Source organism: Blennius ocellaris (genome assembly GCF_963422515.1).
Source record: "Blennius ocellaris genome assembly, chromosome: 17".
NCBI lineage: Eukaryota > Metazoa > Chordata > Actinopteri > Blenniiformes > Blenniidae > Blennius > Blennius ocellaris.
The window spans coordinates 25,798,526-25,818,576 of NC_137666.1; the positions used below are offsets into that span (position 1 = coordinate 25,798,526).

Sequence of the window (20,051 nt, forward strand, 5' to 3'; positions counted from 1 at the left end):
CGCAGTTCAGCCTCCAGGTCCAGGAGCGGGTGGAAATGGTGCGCATGCGCAACTGAATCAAATGACTCAGACAACCGGTTCACTTGGATGAACGACTCAAATATCCGTGAGTCCGTTCAAGGAGTCGGTTTTCTCATCACTATTCCACAGCCTTTCTGAAACACGAATCATCCCTCCAGCTGTAAACTGAGAGTGTGCGGTCTGCGGAGTGCAACACTGCCATCTATGGACAAGAGAGGCTGTTTATCGCCCGTCACGTTGCGATGTGTGTGTGAGTGTGTGCGTCCGGACGCAGCGCAGCGCCAGGACGCACGGCCAGGACGCAGCGCCTGAGCGCAGCGCCTGGACGCGCCTGACTGTCATCTGGAGGAAACTCCTCCCCGCAGACAGCGCGTCCCGTCGAATCTCCAGCGCAATGGTCTCCTGGATCATCTCCAGACTTGTGGTGTAAGTCATTTTTTAATTTAATTTTCTTAATCCCGGTCGCAGACTGCGGCGTTAACGGATCGATGCTCCAGATTGTTGCGAGCGGATTAATTGAGGCGCTCGTTGGCGTTGATGTGGAAGCAGAGCGCTTTCCCCTCCAAGATCCCGCAGGTTTCTGTCAGGTTTTAATAATAATCAGACGTAAAATGTGGACAAATAGCAGGTGCCTGTCTTTTAGTGTTTGACTGAAAGCCGCTGGTATTCTGATTCGGATTGCGCTTTCATTTGAACAGGATTGCTGAGCTGGGCCTGTGTGTAAGAGAGAGAGAGAGAGAGAGAGAGAGAGAGAGAGAGAGAGAGAGAGAGAGAGAGAGAGAGAGAGAGAGAGAGAGAGAGAGAGAGAGAGAGAGGCTGGCAAGCACTCTTTGTGTTTACCAAATATATTTCTTATACAAAGAGATCACGTGATTGGATGAATAATCTATTCCCGACAAAGAGATGCTGAAATAAGTCGGATCCACAAACCAGAGCCAGAAAGCCAAATGTCAGTGAGCAATATGTATAGCAATACTGTTGATGTCCCATTCCTGGAGAACAACAAAAGGGATGGGTCACCCTTCTCGTGTTACAGTGTATAAGTATCTAATGTTATAAAAGTCTGCATTAATTCTCACATGAGTAGTAATCCGTAGAAATACCACTAAAGAATATATGTTATTATTATAATGAAGCTTTGGCTATTTTCTATTTTTACCTGCACAGAGTATGAATCAGCACCATTGCAGTCTGTGTGGAAATGTACCAACAGGAGGCCCAAATCTCAAAATAGTGAGCCAAATACATTTATAATAGATCTCGTTACAGCCATCGGCTCTGCTTGTTCAGAACCTGCTTATGCGGGTCATTTTGGATCCACTCTCCTACAGGAAGGTCTGATGGCCCCGCAGCTGATATTTCAAGTGTCCCTGTGTTTCTAATCTCTGTTTGAGTCACACTTAGCAGGCCTGGACTGAGAGCTGCAACATGATGTGGGTCAGTAACATGATCAGGTCGAGCTCACAGCTGTTGCTGGTTTGTAGCGTCGGGACAGCCAGCAGCACAGGTGTATACATACAAATAGAAGGTTCAAGAAAACGACAGCACCTGCCTGCTAATTTTACCTTCTGTCTGAAGGCCTGTTAGCTCCTGCACATAAATCACTTATTGCACAGGGATCAAGATCATCTTTAATGCAGAGGCACAAGTTGAGAGGAGAGTACATCCAAAAGCAAAATGTGCTTTCCAACCCTGGTCCTGGGGTGCGGGCTGCAAGTTTTCATTCTCTCCCTGCGTCATTTCACTGCAATCTGGTGTGTTGCAGCAGGGACAAAGTCAAAACATGCAAGACAATCAGGCAAGTGACCATATTTCCTCAGGTAACCCAAGACCAAACAAGATTAGCTGATTAAAGTGCTGCTGGACATTGAGATCAGTGTTCCATTCTAGAAATTGTTAAAACTAGTTACTTTAACAGTATATCCAGTTTTATAAAGACTTCTTGGGTGCCCGATGCACCCAAGAAGTCTTATTTATGACCACTCCTTTGAAAATCTAATTTAAAAAGTAGAAACTGATTCATTAAGAAAAACTAGTAACTCGTCTTTTTCATCTTTCTTGAAAACAAAGTGCTATAAATGATGGCAGGACACATCACGTTTCTGATAATAACATGTTTTAAAGGACACTGTGATCAGGATTAGACAACATGATTCTGAACACTTCCACTGAGAATTTCAGCCTATTTATAGACACATAACAGTGGGTTTTGAAATATTTGATACTAAGGATTACTTTTCCATTTTTTAAAGGATTTCACTGCCCGATGTATATTGAATAACTGAAATAAACATGTTAATGTTATCATTTCTTCACCTGGCCTTGGATTTCATTAATTGTCTTTGTGAGAAAAAAAAGAAAAAGGTGTATATGGCTTCGAGATTTTCCACTGCCAACATTTATACAAGTTTGGACATTGGTCACATTGTTGTCTTCAACATCTGCTCGTTCAGTACACTTAGTGAACGATTCAACAGAAAGGTGAACGGCTTTGACGGTGTCGAATAATAGCGGTATTTAAATGTTTATAGTGAAAATCCGTTGAAATGAAGGTCTTAAAGTTTCTGTTTGTTGAAAGAGGCTCAAATTTTATTTTACATTGTGACACACGTCACACGTCAGCTAATGGGATCAACAAGCATTTTCTTTAAAGCACTTACCTTTGTGAATGTGGAAAATACGTGTTTGTGTTGTTTATTATTGTTTGTAATGTGAGTATAAAGAAGGTATAAATCAGCTCCTTCAGCAGTAATGCTGTTGTTATTGTACTGAAAGACATTTCCTCCTGGCTCCTCACAACCTTTATTATGAGATATTTTCTGCGTGGTAAACTCTTCTTTTCTGAATCTCTTCTGTTGAACCTATTGGCCCCACAGCCTTGTGACAGATTGTGATCTATCGGGCAACTTTATATATTCATTGTTGGAAAAATTCAGATTTATTTGCTGTAACACTCTGATGTGTCTGATAACTTCCTCAAACACGTCGCAAAAATACACAAAATCTCCTGAATACTTGTGTTTGCACATAACGTGGTCACTCACAGTGTTGTTCTTAGATCACAGGCGAAACACACAAACCAGAAGCTGTATTGATTTTTTTAAAATGTATAATACAAGTGACGGTAACTTCACACATTGACCATATACTCTTCGAATCCACCAGTGCTGTCTTTCTGCTATATTTATTTCCTGCTAAACATCTTTTGTCATCCTTTGTTTTTATCCGACAACTGGATTTCAAATGCCCCGAAATAAGAATAATTGTGTGAAAAAAATTCCACATGTGAGATGGTTGATGGTTTTCCAAACAGAAAGTGCTGCTTCTGTAATTTATTCCACTCATAATGTTTAAAAATGCATTCACAGTTAAAGCGTCTGTCAACTGTGAATCGAGTCTGACGGGCACATTTTCTGTCTTTCAGCCTCGTGTTTGGTACACTGTATCCCGCATACTCGTCTTATAAAGCTGTGAAATCAAAAGATGTGAAAGAATATGTGAGTATGATGTTTGTCCGGTCCGTTGTGGAGTCGTATGAGGCTGCGATCGCAATAGGAAAACTCAAAGGAAAACTTCAACTACTATTATAAAATGGCGACAGTCTCCTGAAACCCCTCTGCCGTTATGTAGAATACAAGTTAGGACATAAAAGTGACTTTGTGTTTACAAATGCCGATATAGTGCAGATCAAGAGGTTTGAATGTCGTCTATGTCTCAGACGAGGACCAATTTGTGCCGTTATTACCAGAATAATAACAGTAATTACTTTTAAACAATCAGCCGTGTATCAAATACTTGTTCACAACACATTTCTCACATATAAATGACAAAAATTACAACTAAAAAGCAACAAAAATATAAAATAAGAATTTTTGGTTTAGATTATAAGTGTATTTGTTGATAAAGCTGTGAAATCCAAACATGTGAGAGGTTATGTGAGTTTAATGTTTGTGCAGTTAGTCATAAATGCTGTGATCAGAAGAAGAGCACAGAAAATGTCTACTCCATTACACGTTTAACTTTTTTGATCTTTTCGTACTTTGTTTATAGCGGGAAAACAACAAAAGTATATAAAAATAACACTTCAGCAATTTGTGCTGTCAAAAGATGCAGCTATGAAGTGTAATTTTCTGTGTTACAAGAATAAATGTAAGTTTATATGACTTCTAATTTTAACAGAAATATTGTACTGTAGTGTGATTAAAAGTAAAGAAAAAACAAGTACCTGAAATACGACTCAGTCAGAACAATATAATTACTTGTAATCTATTACTTCCACCTGGCTGTGATACCTGTTAGAATATTATTACCCCACTTTGTGTTGTTTGTTAACTGTTCCTGGGACATTTCAGGTGAAATGGATGATGTACTGGATAATATTCGCCCTGTTCACGACGGTAGAAGTCTTCACAGATATGTTTCTTTGTTGGTAAGCAGATTGTGTGACGTAAACACATTATTCACGCGTGTACACAACATATGTTCTCCACGTGACCGTGTGTTCTTTCATCTCTGCGGCAGGGTTCCCTTCTACTACGAGCTGAAGATCGCCTTCGTGGTGTGGCTGCTGTCACCGTATACCAAGGGCTCCAGTGTGCTCTACAGGAAGTTTGTACATCCCACACTTTCCTCAAAGGAAAAGGTGAAATCCCAGACCTTTGTTTCTACTTTCTTTCTTGTTATCTCCTGCAGAGGTTAAGAGAGTCTCGGGGAAAGCACATTCCCTCTTTAATTGTGGCTCTGCCGCTGATTGAATTTACATTGTGCGAGTGTATTTGAGAACAAAAGCACCTTTGTAAGGATTCACTAACCCACTTTAGCTGTGAAAATGTGTGAGCTGGACAGACGAGAGGAAGTGTCACCGTGATGCTCTCTTCCTCTTTCCCTCTTTCCTCAGTCAGGAAACCGACTACTGGACTTTTTGGTGGAGGAAAAAGTCAAAGGATGAAATGACGCAAATGTTTGTGTGCTTCTCGTTTCAGGACATTGATGAGTACATCTGCCAAGCCAAGGACAAAAGCTACGACACGCTGGTGCATTATGGGAGAAAAGGCCTGAACGTTGCAGCGACAGCTGCAGTCATGGCTGCAACAAAGGTAACGCCGACACTGAGCTTTTGGTTTTGTACCGTGGATACAGTGAGCTGAAGGAGAGGTGTCGGGGGCGAGCTGTGCTTCAGAACGGAATCTGTAACCATTATAATGTGCATAATGACAAAAAACGGTTATATATATATATATACAGTATATATAGATAGATAGATAGATAGATATAGATATATAGTTTGTTCACTCACGCAATGTGTTTAAGTTAGTAAAGATTCCGTTGCTCTGTTGTGAAAAGATCGTTTTACAAGATCAGATTTAATGTGTAAAATAGAAGAGAAAAACACGTATTTCACAAATTGCAGAGGAAAACTACAAAGTCAACAATTACAAAATCACCCAATATTGATTCACAAAATGTATTTACTTATTTTACAGTTTCACAGTGCAAACACTGAAATTGTTCAGAACAGTATTTTCTATGTTCAAAGCAGTCAAAGCATAAGGATTATGAGAACTTTATAATTTACATTTTTCAAAACTCTCCCCGAGCTTCACCTATTTCAATGTATAACACAACATTTTACTGTTTGATGTACTAAATAGTTGTTAGATATTATTGTTGATTTGGAATCGATGGGGAAACCACCAGATGTTTCCACTTGCCATGTAAAGGGTTAATGATTAAATGAGCATCAGCTTTAGTTAGAATGGAAGCAAAGAAAATAAATTCATGATAATAAGCTTAGTTTTAATTATAAAACCTGAGTTTTGATCTCCTCTTATTCATGCTTGATTTTTTTCTTTTGATTCTTAGCTTTTCTTGAAATATTCTTTACAAAAGAACACAAGTTACGCCACATGAACATAAAAGCAGACACTTATATTCAGGTTCAGTGGGGGAACTGCATTTGCATCAGGTTACAACGATTAAACTAAATGAGTACATAAATATACAACGTTACATCCAGGTAGAGAAATAAAGGTTGGACAAGTGTTTGGAATTACGAGCAGTGAGGATGAGGAGGAAGGCCACCAACCACTTCCTTATTCTGTCCTTATTCTGTTCCTTATTCTGTCCTTATTCTGTCCTTATTCTGTCCTTATTCTGTTCCTTATTCTGTCCTTATTCTGTCCTTATTCTGTTCCTTATTCTGTCCTTATTCTGTCCTTATTCTGTCCTTATTCTGTTCCTTATTCTGTCCTTATTCTGTCCTTATTCTGTTCCTTATTCTGTCCTTATTCTGTTCCTTATTCTGTCCTTATTCTGTCCTTATTCTGTTCCTTATTCTGTCCTTATTCTGTTCCTTATTCTGTCCTTATTCTGTCCTTATTCTGTTCCTTATTCTGTCCTTATTCTGTTCCTTATTCTGTCCTTATTCTGTTCCTTATTCTGTCCTTATTCTGTTCCTTATTCTGTCCTTATTCTGTCCTTATTCTGTTCCTTATTCTGTCCTTATTCTGTTCCTTATTCTGTCCTTATTCTGTCCTTATTCTGTCCTTATTCTGTCCTTATTCTGTCCTTATTCTGTCCTTATTCTGTCCTTATTCTGTCCTTATTCTGTTCCTTATTCTGTCCTTATTCTGTCCTTATTCTGTCCTTATTCTGTCCTTATTCTGTTCCTTATTCTGTCCTTATTCTGTCCTTATTCTGTTCCTTATTCTGTCCTTATTCTGTCCTTATTCTGTCCTTATTCTGTCCTTATTCTGTCCTTATTCTGTTCCTTATTCTGTCCTTATTCTGTCCTTATTCTGTCCTTATTCTGTTCCTTATTCTGTCCTTATTCTGTCCTTATTCTGTCCTTATTCCGTTCCTTATTTTGTTCATCTTGTGACGTAAACATCGTTCCTTAACCTCAAGAGGACTGAACAGCAGGGGGCTCAACACTGAGCCTTGGGAGGATCCTGTGTTTACAGCGATGGAGCTTGATGTTCTCCTTCCCATCATCGTGAGGACGCCGAGGACCCAGTTGCAGATGCCAGTGTCCATATTCAGTGACCTCAGCTTCTCCACAAGCTGTTGTGGAATGATAGTATTGAAGGCAGAGCTGAAGTCAACAAAGACGACTCTGGCATAGGTGTCCCTGTCCTCCAGGTGGGACAGAATGGACTGGAGAGTGGTAGCGATGGCATCTTCTGAGGAACAGTTTGCCTTATTGGTAAACTGTAGGGGGTCAAGTTCGGCGGGGAGGCATGGCTTCATGTGCTGCATGACAAGCCGCTCACAGCAGTTCATCAGCACCGCTGTGAGGGCCAGAGGACGACAGTCATCCAGGCTGGCCGGGTTCTGCTTCTTAAGCCCCGTCTCCACCGCACAGAAAGTACCAGCCTAGATGGGTTTAAACCGCTCCGGTTCGCGTGTCACAACAGGAATGCGGTCTAAACCGCTCCAGACCGCTCCAAAGGCGACCGCTTTTCCGCTCCCCTTCCGTTGGGGTACCAGGACCATGGAACGGGTCTGAGGTTGAGCTGCTGTCTGCTGATTGGTCAGTGATTTACTACACGCCCTCAATATTTTAATGTGCCGGCTGGATGAATCCTCTGCTGTCAGTGTGGTCAGCTGTGCTCTGGTTGTTTTTATTTTCATTTTCTTTTCTTTGCTGCTCAACTTTAGTGTTTGTGGTGAAAGAGCGACTAGAGGCAGGGGGAGACCGGGGGGGAGGGACTTTGCATCACGTTGGAGTTTTCTGTTTGCGGCATAGCGCTGGCCGTGGCGCTGATGTGCGTCCGTGACACCGGAGTCTGGAGCTTTCGTCTCCGGCGCTGACCGCTCCGCTTTCCAGAGGCGGTCAGCGTTCTGTTCAGCCGCGGTCAGTGGCGCTTTATCGCGGGGACAGACCGCGGAAGCGATGAAAAGTAGCTCGGAGCTCGGAGCTCGGCGCCTCCGTGTTCCGGCGCTGCGCTGTGCGGCGCGGCGCTGTGGCACCGGAGTGGAGAACCTCCTGGGTTTTGAGCAGAAAGCTCAGACTCCCATGTCTGTGCCTCAACCAACCGGGGGGAACGCTCCGGCCACTTGCCCCACACCCGAGCGCTCGACTGCGGGGCACGTCGCTGGCCAAGTGGCCGAGCGACTCGCTCTCTCACAACAAACACGGAAGTTGCGCTGCAGCTCTCCACTGCAAAAAATGACTGCTGAAAAAAGTCACTTTTTTTTTTTCCGCTGCAAAAAATAACAGTGCAAAGTGGAGAATTTAAACAACAACAGAGGATTCATAAGATCTACATCTGACGACGTTCTTTTCTGTTATAATGTCACATTTCTGCGGAGCTCATAAGCCCCGCCCACTTTTCATGCTCCTCTCTGCAGTGGGGACCCGACCCAAAATTTCGGTCGGGGTTAGTGCTTCCGGACTGCTCCGTACCGCTCCGGCACTTGTGTGCGGTGGAGACGGGGCTTTAGGCACAGGGATGATGGAGGCTCTTTTGAGGCACACAGGCGCCATTGACTGGCTGAGAGAGGGGTTAAAGACACATGTTAAGACATCCTTCAGTTGCACAGTGCAATGTTTTCAGGACCTTTCCAGAGATGTTATCAGGCCCTGCAGCTTTACATAGGTTGACACTGGTAAGGACCTTTTTTACTCCAGCTGTGGACAGCTGTAATGTCTGTCCACAATGAAGAGGAGAGAGTCTCTGTGGCTGGGTGATGTTGTCTGCCTCAAATAGTGCAAAGAACATCATTTAATTAATAATGCGTTGACAGAGTTGTGAGACTACAGATTATGGGCTACTGTATGATTTCATTAGGTTCTCTGGTTGTTTTCATGTTTCATGTTGACACTCAGAATATCCTTACCTCCATTTCGACTATCGCTTTATCCCACTTAACACGTGTTTCTTATTCACTGTTTGGTTGAACATGTTTCATGTTGCTCCATGAGAATTATTTCTGGCTCCTGTATAATTGAAACATACTTGTTTGCACTGTTCAGTGGAGTCTGATTTCACCCTGGACCAGTTCCAGTTAATTACACACACTCACATTTGCAACAAACAGCAAGTTAGTCACAAATGACCCTCAAGTGTGTTTATTTGGACTTTTGTTGACAAAACCTGAATTATAAAAAAATAAATACAATTAAAAATCTGTACCAAAACATGCAAACTCCCCACAGAAAGGCCTCCAAAGCCAAGGCATCCCCAGGCACAGAATGGACATGTGTTGTTCTTGAAGCCATCTGATGGCTGGTGCCAGATCAATAAAGTGCCCTGTGACGTTTCTTTTCTTTTATATCTGTAGTGATCTGTGACATCTCACTCCTCCAGTCCCATATCGCTGCTGCCAGTAGAATAAAACCGCGGCGTCTCCTGGTTTCAGGGTCAGGGAGTCCTGTCGGACAGACTACGGAGCTTCAGCATGCAGGATTTGTCTTCCTACCAATCTGACACGGACGCCGGCAGCACGCCGCCCACGGCAGCAGCGCAGCATCGAACCAGGACTATGATGCGCAGCAAGTCAGAGAGCCACAAGGGTGAGCAGACTCTTCGACACACACAGATCCCGGGTCACGTGCTAGCTGTAATGGAGCCATCCCAATAACAGATGATGGTGATGATGATGATGAAGAAGCCAGTGTGGCTCTTCCTGTTCTGGCGTGTTGGAGCCCACAGATATCGTTTGGTGCCTCCTTTCCTGAGCGGCCCCTGACCTGAGGTCTGCCTTCCTGTCGGAGCGGGTCAGGACTCCCGGGGCGGCCAGGCTCGCTCTCCGCCCTGTGATAACGCTCACATGGAGCTGTGGGGATTCCTTCCCACCGTCACATCATGTGGATACAACTGTTGTTCTGTTACAAGCCAGAGAATACTTATTTCTGTACACACACACACACATGCACGCACGCACGCACGCACACACACACACAGAAGATTTTCTTTTAATCTGAGCTGAATCCATTTAAAACAAAGATTCATACTAATTTCACAAATTATTTCTGAGTTCTTCACATTTTCCAAATGACTAACAAATATATAGTTAGAATTCTCTGTGTCTGAAAAAACTCATCAGTGTTTACAAAATATAGAATATTGTTAAAATCGTCGTAGTTTTAGCAGTTATTTCATTATAAGCTGAATTGATCAAGGAACCTCAAAAAACAAAACTTTTCTATTGCATTAAGTTGTGTTTTTTTCTTGATGTACCTATTTATACAGATTTTAATAGATAAAAATTGTATAGAGTTGATGCCTGTAGCGTAGATGGATCTGGTCTTTTAATGTAACGGTTAAATTTGTAGGTTTCATAAACACCCTTGTTTTGATAATGTTATTTACATAGTGCCTGTTACAATAAAGTAATCCAAAATAACTTGATAATCTGCCATTCTCTATATACTAAAGGAAATAAAAAGAAGATGTAATATACGTTTAAAATGTACCGCGTTCTTCTGATTGTTTTGCTGCAGGATTATATCAAATTTTATGAACGTCCATTATCGGTTAAAATGTCAATCTGTAGTAGCTTTGCCTCAAGTCACCTTTACTTGTGACGCAGCAGTGCAAAAACAGAATACATGTGGTGTTCATCCTCCGTTCATCCTGACCTTTGCTCATGGTACAGGACAGGATTTGGACATGACTGAGTTTGAGGTGTTGAGGTTGGACCAATGGGAGCCCAAGGAGCCCTCGTCCCAGCGTATCTCCACATCTGAGTCAGAGTCCACACCCACCACAGCCTCTGTGACACCCCCATCCACCCCCTCGCCACCCCCCAGCCCCATGGCTCCAGAGCAGCCTGAGGAGGAAGGGGGCGAGCTGCTGGCAGCTTCCAGCTCTCCACAGCTCAGGCTGATGAAGAAGAGAGCTCCAGAGGTACACGGGCTCGTCCACGTAGCTGCACAGCTGCTGCCTGCCTCTAACAGGCCCCCGGGACGGGCCGTTTACTCACTGATTGACTCATTCCAGCCGCAGCGTGACGAAATTAATCGTCACGGTTCAGCAAATGTGGAATCTGGCTGCTGATGGGATTTATGCACAGATGAGCTTGAATCACGCATCAACCTTAGCAGTTAGTATTTACCTGAAATGGACATGCGATTGCAGTGGATTGCACGTTTGAAATATGGCATGCGAAACCTGCACACATGGCGAACACGCGCACACGTTGGAGTGTGTAACTTTTGTTTCTTGTTCTCGTGAAGGAAACACTGGAATCACCTAATATTCACTTTCAGATCTAATGTCAGTTTCTTTAACACTCAGAATGACCAACTAAAGATGATTGCACTTATTAAGAACACTGACAAATTATTAATGTTTATATGACCACCATGAATAGATGAATGATTCAATGATGGAATTAATTTTTATTTCAAACATGCAAGAAAAGAAGAAAAAATATAGATCAGTCCTTTTTCTTCTAAAGACATTTGTAAATATTGGTTTATCATTAATGAATATACTCATCATTATTTATTTAGATATTAGATAGCAAATCTATTTAAATATTTGTTTTATTTATTTATTTCTTTTTGCTGTTTGCATTTTGTCTGTTCTGACTGAATGTGTCAAATATTAAAAAACTCAACTGTAATTATTTAGTTTTTAATTCATGATTTTTGTTTCTGACTTATTTGATTAGTCTTAGTGATTTATTTTTGCTAATATTTCATCAATTGTTTCTCTAATTCTATTTATGTATTTATTCATTCATTCACTCATTCATTTTTTTATTTATGTTTGTAAAAGATTTGGGGGTTTTGAATTTTCCATAATTTTTACAGACTTATTTTTATCACCGGGTAAATAAAAGGGCTATAGAAATAAAGTTGATTTTGATTTTTTTTTTTGATTGGTGAATGTTAATATTGAATATGATTGATTAACACTGACTAAAACCAACTGAAAAAAAATCCCTTATGAATGATTCAAATGGCATTTTTTTTAAACAAAGTTGTATAATTGTATCACTTTTTTTAATTTAAAAATTGATTTCCTTAAATAATATGTTTAATTTTCTTGCTTGAACAAATGTTGCTTTGTTCAGGCATCCCTGTTAGTTTGAAATGACCCCTCAAAGCACACAACGTGTTTGGTAATGTGCATTAAAGGTTTCTATGATGAGCAGGATCCCCAGGACTTTACACTGACAGTCACGTTGGAAATAAACGAACAGTTTGAGTTTTTTTTAAGTGAACCACAAGATGAACACAAACGATGCCAGCTGGTTCCTTCGCACGCTCTGCTCGCAGCTATTTGACGATAACACTTCGTCTCTGCTTGTGTCTTGTTTTCCAGCCGCCTCGTAGAGTCTTAAGGCCTCTCACAAGATCCAGGAGTGCTTTCACTTCAAACAATGAAGCCATGTGAAACTATCCTCAAGACTCCTCCAGCTGCCTTCGCTGCAAGAAGTAAAAATACTGAATGGCCAAAAGCTACATGACTGAAGCAGCCTTGCTTTGGAATAAGGTATTACCAAAGTGACCTATGATGATCCCTCTATATATATATATATATATATACAGTATATAGTGCGTGGCTCATGATTTGAAAAAACAAAAACAAAACAAAGAGGTTAGTGATGCTGAGAAAGGACGAGTGAGTGAATGGGCTCCATGCTGACAGACACTTTGAGTTTATGGGTTAATGAACATGTATTTATGTACAGTTTGTGTGTACTTCATCCTCATGATTTGATTGTTTTCTATCGGGTCTGGGCCGGCACTGGCATGCGTGCCCCCCCAGCCCCGGTCGTCAAACAGAATGTTCTGTCTCTGTACAGTTCAGCTGGCACTGAGAGCAACTCGCTCACTTTAAGAGAATGTGATACGAGCCAAGGATCCAAGACAGAAAAGAGCAGTTCTGTTTTCACCCCGACTGATTCTGTTGGGAGCTTCTTTTCTGAGATGATAAATTAGGAAATTACTCAAATACCCGGAAGATATTTCAAGATAAGTGAGATAGTCAGAGAGCAGAGAAGAGACAGCATTCTGCTATTTACCTCTCTCTTCAAGCCTTAAAGAAACAATGCGGAGACGTAAACATCTCACAATGTTCTCCTTAAAGAGCATTTTGCACTATGTTGACAATGGAAATGACTGCCGTGAGAACTGGCCAAAAATGAGACATTATTCATCATAAATTAGATGCTGAGCATTGTCATTAGATATTTTATCTTAAATTCCTATGATGTACAACATCTTCATCCCAGATAAGATGTAAAAGTCACAGCTGAGGATTCCCAGTGGAATCCAGTATTATTTTTGACAATCTTATTAAAAACCATGTTCTGTCCTTTGTTTCACAAATTATTTGGCGCCTTAAGGCCAATTATGAATAAGTTGGTTTCAGCTGTAGCAAAAATGGATATTAAATGAGTGAATATTGACTATGGTTCTTTTTTCACATCTGAAATCACTGTGTGATGTTCTGCTGTTATCTGAGCAGCAAGAAAACACAACGCTCTCACCTTTACTCGCTGGGAAATCCTGACAGAGGCTTTAGTCTGCGGCTAATAGGAAACAAAATGTGTGTGCCCATTGATAATTTGCGTGTCTGTTATCACAGTTGCAAGTGTGTACTTTAATTTGTGTGAGTGTGTGGAAAGATGTCAGCATTCACACAAATGTATTTATTGTGACTACATTTGTGTGAGCATATTGAGTCTTATACATATGGACCTGTAAAGGCCTCCCAGTTAACTTTGTTGCCCTCAGTAAAGACTGGCAGGTTCACTCTTGCATGTCTGAGTAAATATACATCTAGTATATGTCGCACTTTCTGGATGCTCAGTGACTGAATATCACATCACAGGACCTGTCTCAAAGGAAACCTGTAATTATAGTCAACATTTCTCACTACAATAAACACAACTTCTTTCTGAATTCTCACTCTCATCACTATAATATGTAAATCATTGATATCCAAGTAAGTCATAGATACCCTTTATCTTTATTTTAAAGAATCCGAAACATCTTGGCAGCACTTTAAATACCCCGAGTATATCACAGAAATATATGTCTGACATATTAACATGTTAATGTTAGTGTAACATCTTTCTACACTCATGGCCTATAAATTAAGGTTTCAAGCTTTTTTTAACAAAAGCTTTCAGTCGCAGAATAGAACAAATATATGAAAGTGGCATAATTGAGTCAAATTGTTGTGACAATATCAGATCATGGGACCTGGAAAGGACAAAAGTGAGCCTGTGAGTCAAAACTGAGGCCATACAAAACCAAAATGACATCAATCGCTTTCAATTGAGACATTTACAGCTCCTTGCACACACGCACGCACGCACGCAGGCAGGCACACACGCACACACACACACACGCACGCACACACACACACACACGCACACACACACACACACACCCAAATATTTCACACAATTTGTTTCAAGCCAACAGTTCTCAAGCCGAGTGATTCCTTCTCCCTGCAGGACTTTCTTTCTTCTCAAAATTAAGAAATAAGGGTCACATACTACCAGTTGCCCATTACACATTTTTATGAGTGAATTTTGTCATCAGCAAAATATAAAAATGATTAAACAGTCCAGTTTGAGCCATGCAAATCGAATTCAGACCCATAAATCTGTCTGCGGACACAATCAGGACATGTTGCTGCTATAACTGCCCCTCACTTCACTAGTTTGCAGGTTCCCAAACTCGTTGACAGTGCACGGTTATGTATTTTCTGTTTTTACCCCAGACGTCATTTGTCCGAGTCTGAACCCTGGCAAGGTTTTCCCACCGAGCGATCACTGTGTCGGGTACTGACGGGTCAACTCACTCATCAGAGTCACAGTTTTTCATCATCTGTGTGTTTTCATGGTGGTGAAGTTTGAAACAAGAGCTTCTCAGGTACAACTGTTCTGTTTACACGTCATTCACTCTGATGTTGTAGATACACTTATTATGCACATGAACTGTCCTTTTAATGGATAAATGGTGAAAAAAAAACGGTAAAGAGAAATAATATGTTTCAGTTCGTGGTGCCAGTGTTAGTGTTGGAGGTGACCGCCTTCACTTAGAATTCATGCAGAATAAACGTGAGGAAAAAAAGACAAGAAAACATGTTGCCAAGTTACAGATTTGTATACTTGTGTGTAGATTAATGAACTCATCATTGCATGATGTTTGTTACTAATTTGTAAGAGAAAATGGTTTCTTCAGTGATTTTGTGTGAAGCCGTTATCTCACTCAGCCCCGACAGGAACAACAAACCTCCACACATTTGTAGAAGTTTGCAAGGCATGACGCTTGCATTATGAACATTGTGATTTTGTTGTCCATGATAAACTTTCTGTGTGATGATAAAGTGATTGCTGAAGTGTGATGTGGACACAAGTCTTCTCACTTGTGTAAAACACAGGAGTCGGCAGCTCCGTGCTGCTCTAGCGGCTCCCCGTCAGCTTTCACCGAACAAAGTGTTGCTCAGATGTGACTCAAATGAAAATGTTTCGGTATGTCTTGAACGAGAGTATCCATGTGATGTGTGTCAACAAAATGGCTATCACAACCCACAGGGCTGAAATTGATGAATACGATAATACAATGTTGGCAGTTCTTCATTCTTTGTGTTACATTTTAAATCCAATAACAAAACGACAGTTTTGGTCAACTTGACTCAAGCTAAGATTACAAGTTGGATAACCTGCCCGTGGTAAACGTGTTCAGTTTTGCTCATAAAGGTGGTAGAGCTTTGGTAGAACGTTAAATGTTGCGCAACACTCCTGCAGTCTGCTTCAAGTGTCTCAAAACTTCACTGACTTCACCTGGTGGACCTTCTACACATTTGCATGAATACGGTGCTATGTGAACGTCTTCCAGGTGAATTCTGACCAACTGTCTTTGAACATTTGTGCATCGTACACAAAGCGCAAGTGCAGTGTGATTTCAATGGTAGGTGGACTTTTTAGTCGTCTATTTTACGACTTCAGCACTCTTTTAAATGATGGTTCACATATTAACAGAGACAGTTGGAGCTTTGAACCGCTAACATTGTGATGTTGCAGCTCAGTGGGATATCGGCTCCCACATTTATTATTTTTCCTATTATTGATCTATTGTAATGACACTTCAAATCAAACCTCGTCTTATTCTGTCAAAAGAGCCACTGAGGATTTTATTCATGCAGGAACAAACTAACTTTTATTTTTTTTTCTGGCAGGCCAGAATGTTAAATGTCTTCGGTTTCAGCTCGACTGTGATTATTCAACAAAAAGCAGTGATGTGACGACATGCTGGTTTACAACCATCACTTTATTGTTCCACTAGTTTCTCTTCTGTTGGTGAATCAACTCTTTCATTAAATATGAATCAAACCTTCCACTGAATGTTTGTTTTTTATTTGTTTTTTTTAAGAACCTATGAAGCCAAAAGGAAAACATCCATTGCACAGAGCTTCATTAGATACTTTATTATTAATTAAAAGATGTGCATTCAGGGTTTGAGGTTGACCCGATCGTGGTACTTGAGATATGGATCATCAACGTACCAGTTCCTCCGCCTCCAGAAAGAGGTTGTCATTTTATCCAAAAGCTTGCTCTGGGTTTTGTTACAGAAGACAATTTCTCTCAGGCGCTTTCGTCTGGCCGGCAGCTTGTTCCACAGCTTCTTCTTGTATCCGGCCTGTTCACAAGATCGAGAGGTCAGGTTGGCAGGACTGTGTGTGCGTTTGTTTCAAATGGAAGAAAACGTGATTGTGCCCAGTAAAACACACACCTTGCGTCTGATCCAAAGGCCACAGTGCAGCCTCATGAACCTTTCCGTCACAGACTTTACAGACTTTCTCTTCCCCTTCTTCAGGCTAAAGTACGTCAGAGTCCTGCATGGCGGCTGAGTCAGGCCGGGAACGAGTGCCGACACCCTGCGACAACACAGACAGGCCAAGCAACTGTTATACAAATGGTTAATCGGATTACTTTGAGAGATCTTTCTGAGGTTTTCACTTCCAACTTTAATACAATGAAGGTGCTCACAGCTCTAAAAAAATCAATAGTAACATGTTTCTCCAGAAAAGCCTCCGTTAATCAGGTTCATCTTCTTCCTCTTTTTCCCTGGGTTTGTTAACTGGAGCTAAAACAAACATTTCCTTATGTTCTACACCTCCATCAACCTTCACCTGAGTTCTTCACCAGAACTCAGGTGAAGGTGTGACAGCAAGTGCTCCATGTATAGCAAGTGTGGCTGTCCAAATGTGAAAAACCAATAAAGGGAGATCACTATGGATCCTGATGTTTCAGTGATTGATTCAATGAAACAGCTTCCGGGATGAAAACCTGTGTGTCATGGTATCAGGTTATAACTACATCTCAACCCCTTTTCCCCCTTTAGTAATACATATTATCTGTGAGTGTTTTCCAGGGCTTTCAGGGTGACACGATAATAAATCCAGCGAAATATATTGCAAAATAAAATATACAGTAAACATAACAGCCCCAAAAAAGACAATATATTTTTTTGTTGTCATTCATAATAGTGCCTTGTTTTCCCCTCTTCATTTTTTGAAAGATATGATACAGACAGACAAGTATATGGCAAAACAATTACTTAATGTATTGCAATATTTTTGAGCTTACTGGAGAAAAAAAAAATAATGATATTAAAATAAGCCTTTGTGCAAAACAAAACGTCTTCCAGTAACGTCTCTTCCAGACGACAAGTCAAGACTTTTATCAAACTCGCACCAGAGGAGCTTTGTTGTTATTGCCTGTGGAACCCAGCAGCTGTTGACAATAATGCATACAATGTGGTATAAACTCACTGACATCTACACACTCTTTAAAAACCCTGATTAAGATTGAACTTTTAAATCTTGTGAAAATGACTGATAGTTTCTCTTGTGTGGATAGTGATCTGCCCCAATCAGAAATAAATGTAAAAATAACTTGATAAATGGCTTATGGCACAACCAAAAAGGTTATACTATCAATAGCAGCTTCATTAAATATTCCTGAAGTGAAGTGCTGATGACTGCAGCTTTAAGTTCTATCTTCTTTAAATATAATTGTATTTTATTTCTTTCTATACTTATGCAAGTTTCAGTCGACTACAAACACCAAACACATAAACATCAAAAGAGCCAGTATGTAGCCTGTCGGTAAGGTGCTGCAGTGGTTCATCCACGCCAAGAAAACGTGGGTTTGACTTAAGGCTGTCATCTTTCAGCACCAAGTTTTGTTGTTCCTTCCTTTCATACCTCACTTACACATCATTGGTGATTTTTTCACGCATCTACGCTGATCACTTCAGTTTTCTAAATAATATTTGTATTAGGTTGAAATCTCCACTGCAAAGGAGTTCTGATTTAATTCAGTGTAATTTTTCTTTCAACCATCATATTTGATACAATTTCAAGATGAATGGTCACAACATTAGATGCATAGCAACACCAGCAGGTTCAATTAACACCAAGTCATTTTGTATGACAGCGCTCCCGCTGCGCAGATTCTGGCAGCCGGACTGTTTTCAGCACGACAAAGCAAATGGCTGAATAATTTCTGGTGTGTGATTTTGATGCCCCCATCCATTTGCAGTGAGTGGATCTGTCTGTTGAATTGAATAGAGCATCCCTGCCCTCTTCATGAAGAACCAGGGTTTGAATCCCTCCCTGCAATCTGTATATCCTATCCGTTTCTCTCCTTCCATCCCTGAACCACAACCGGAACAGAAAGTGTCTGGTTCTGCAGGATTCTTCCTGTTAAAAAGGATTTGTTCCTTCCCACCATCTCCTCTGCTTTCTCACATGGAATGATTGGTTTTCTCTGTAAAAGTGCTTTGAAGTGATTGCGTTGTATTTAGAGCTATAGAAATTTTATTGAATTTTTCCTTTATTTAATACTTCAAATGTCTAATTTATTTGCTTTCATGTTATATTCGGTTATTGCATCATTGCATTCCTTCTGCAATATATTATGCCTATGAAGTATGGACTGCATTCTGCACATGAATGTTTATAAAAGGTAAGATATGATTGTCATTGGTATGATTCTCAATAAATGTAGATGTGATTTTATGTTTCGCCATCAAAGAGGACATGATGGCGATTATTATGTTTCTCTATATAAGATGTGTTTGTGGTTGTTCTATAAAATATGGAATCGTTATGTTTCTCTATCAGAGAAGATATGATGGTGGTCGTTATGTTTCTCAATAAGAGCAGATGTGACTGTGGTTGTCAGTGTCGATGGATCAGTACCTCTGCAGGATGTTGTACCGGGGGGTCTGACCCAGTATCCGGACCACAGGAGCTCGGACTGCGGCTGAGGAGCTGCAGAGAGCCGGGGGCTGAATCAGGTGAGCGATGCGACAAGTTTGTGGCGTCCTGGCAGAAGCAGACAGAGACAGCGGTCTGAGCAGCCCTGAAAGACACGAACAAGCAAACAGAAACATGTCAGAAACAGAAACACAGCGGGGCTCCGTGTATCTACGATAGGACGCATAAAGCAGCTCAGTGCGGTGACACGTCGCTAAAATGCTCCTCTTTAGCGGACGATAAAGATGCAGATTAATAATATGAAAGTCGAATTGTGTCACCCACCGCAGAGCCTTCTTGCCATGGCGGCCGCCATCTTTCCCTTTCTGTGACTGCGTCAGTATGGTGGCCTGGATGACAGACTTCTACGCTTCGCGTAATGACATACAGAAAGCGGTTGCGCCCCCTGGCAGTTGCAATGGGATATACACCTACAAATACATGAACACTTTTTTTTTTTTTTAAAGAAAGTTTTGTTAATAACCCATATAGCATAATACATTAATTAAACATTTCACAATTGCATAATTTGTAATCTGCCCATCTACCTTTATTCAGGTGATATTGCATAGGATAAGAACAGAAAATGAGGATTGTCTACCCCACAATCAAAAAACAACATGCACCTGAGATTAATTGGTGACAGGTATGAATATACGTTTTTGTCTGTCTCTGAGTGTTTGTCCTGTGATTGAACATCATATAAGAACGATGGATGAATACTACTGTCAACAGCCAAGAAATCAAAACAAATGACTGAGTAAATGAAAAATAAAATACAAAATTTAA

The 20,051-nt window shown here is 40.8% G+C and overlaps 2 protein-coding genes across 3 annotated transcripts; one reads left to right on the forward strand and one right to left on the reverse strand.

Moving 5' to 3' along the window:
* The first annotated feature begins 311 nt into the window (after positions 1–311).
* Positions 312–16,334, forward strand: reep1 (receptor accessory protein 1). 2 transcript variants are annotated; one of them, XM_080512898.1, is made up of 8 exons: positions 312–447; positions 3,446–3,518; positions 4,374–4,450; positions 4,543–4,663; positions 5,004–5,117; positions 9,385–9,538; positions 10,624–10,874; positions 12,300–16,334. In XM_080512898.1, the coding sequence occupies exons 1-8, from the start codon at positions 416–418 to the stop codon at positions 12,369–12,371; spliced, it is 894 nt and encodes a 297-aa protein (XP_080369024.1). In that variant the 5' UTR covers positions 312–415; the 3' UTR covers positions 12,372–16,334. The 2 variants fall into 2 exon arrangements, with proteins under 2 accessions (XP_080369024.1, XP_080369025.1); XM_080512899.1 differs by lacking the exon at positions 10,624–10,874.
* Positions 16,301–19,585, reverse strand: mrpl35 (mitochondrial ribosomal protein L35). The gene is made up of 4 exons (XM_080512900.1): positions 19,548–19,585; positions 19,206–19,368; positions 16,730–16,874; positions 16,301–16,636 (listed from the first exon to the last, which is right to left on the reverse strand). The coding sequence occupies exons 1-4, from the start codon at positions 19,576–19,578 to the stop codon at positions 16,448–16,450; spliced, it is 528 nt and encodes a 175-aa protein (XP_080369026.1). The 5' UTR covers positions 19,579–19,585; the 3' UTR covers positions 16,301–16,447.
* Between the last annotated feature and the right edge of the window lie 466 nt (positions 19,586–20,051).

What these genes read in the sequence shown, in the direction of transcription:
- reep1 (XM_080512898.1), top strand. Translation starts at nt 416, where the DNA reads ATGGTCTCCTGGATCATCTCCAGACTTGTGGT. An exon ending in CAAAAGATGTGAAAGAATAT is followed by an intron (nt 3,519 to 4,373) that starts GTGAGTATGATG and finishes GGGACATTTCAG; the next exon opens with GTGAAATGGATGATGTACTG. An exon ending in CAAGTCAGAGAGCCACAAGG is followed by an intron (nt 9,539 to 10,623) that starts GTGAGCAGACTC and finishes CTCATGGTACAG; the next exon opens with GACAGGATTTGGACATGACT.
- mrpl35 (XM_080512900.1), bottom strand. Translation starts at nt 19,578, where the DNA reads ATGGCGGCCGCCATGGCAAGAAGGCTCTGCG. An exon ending in CGGTACAACATCCTGCAGAG is followed by an intron (nt 16,875 to 19,205) that starts GTACTGATCCAT and finishes GTGTTGTCGCAG; the next exon opens with GGTGTCGGCACTCGTTCCCG. An exon ending in GCCTTTGGATCAGACGCAAG is followed by an intron (nt 16,637 to 16,729) that starts GTGTGTGTTTTA and finishes TCTTGTGAACAG; the next exon opens with GCCGGATACAAGAAGAAGCT.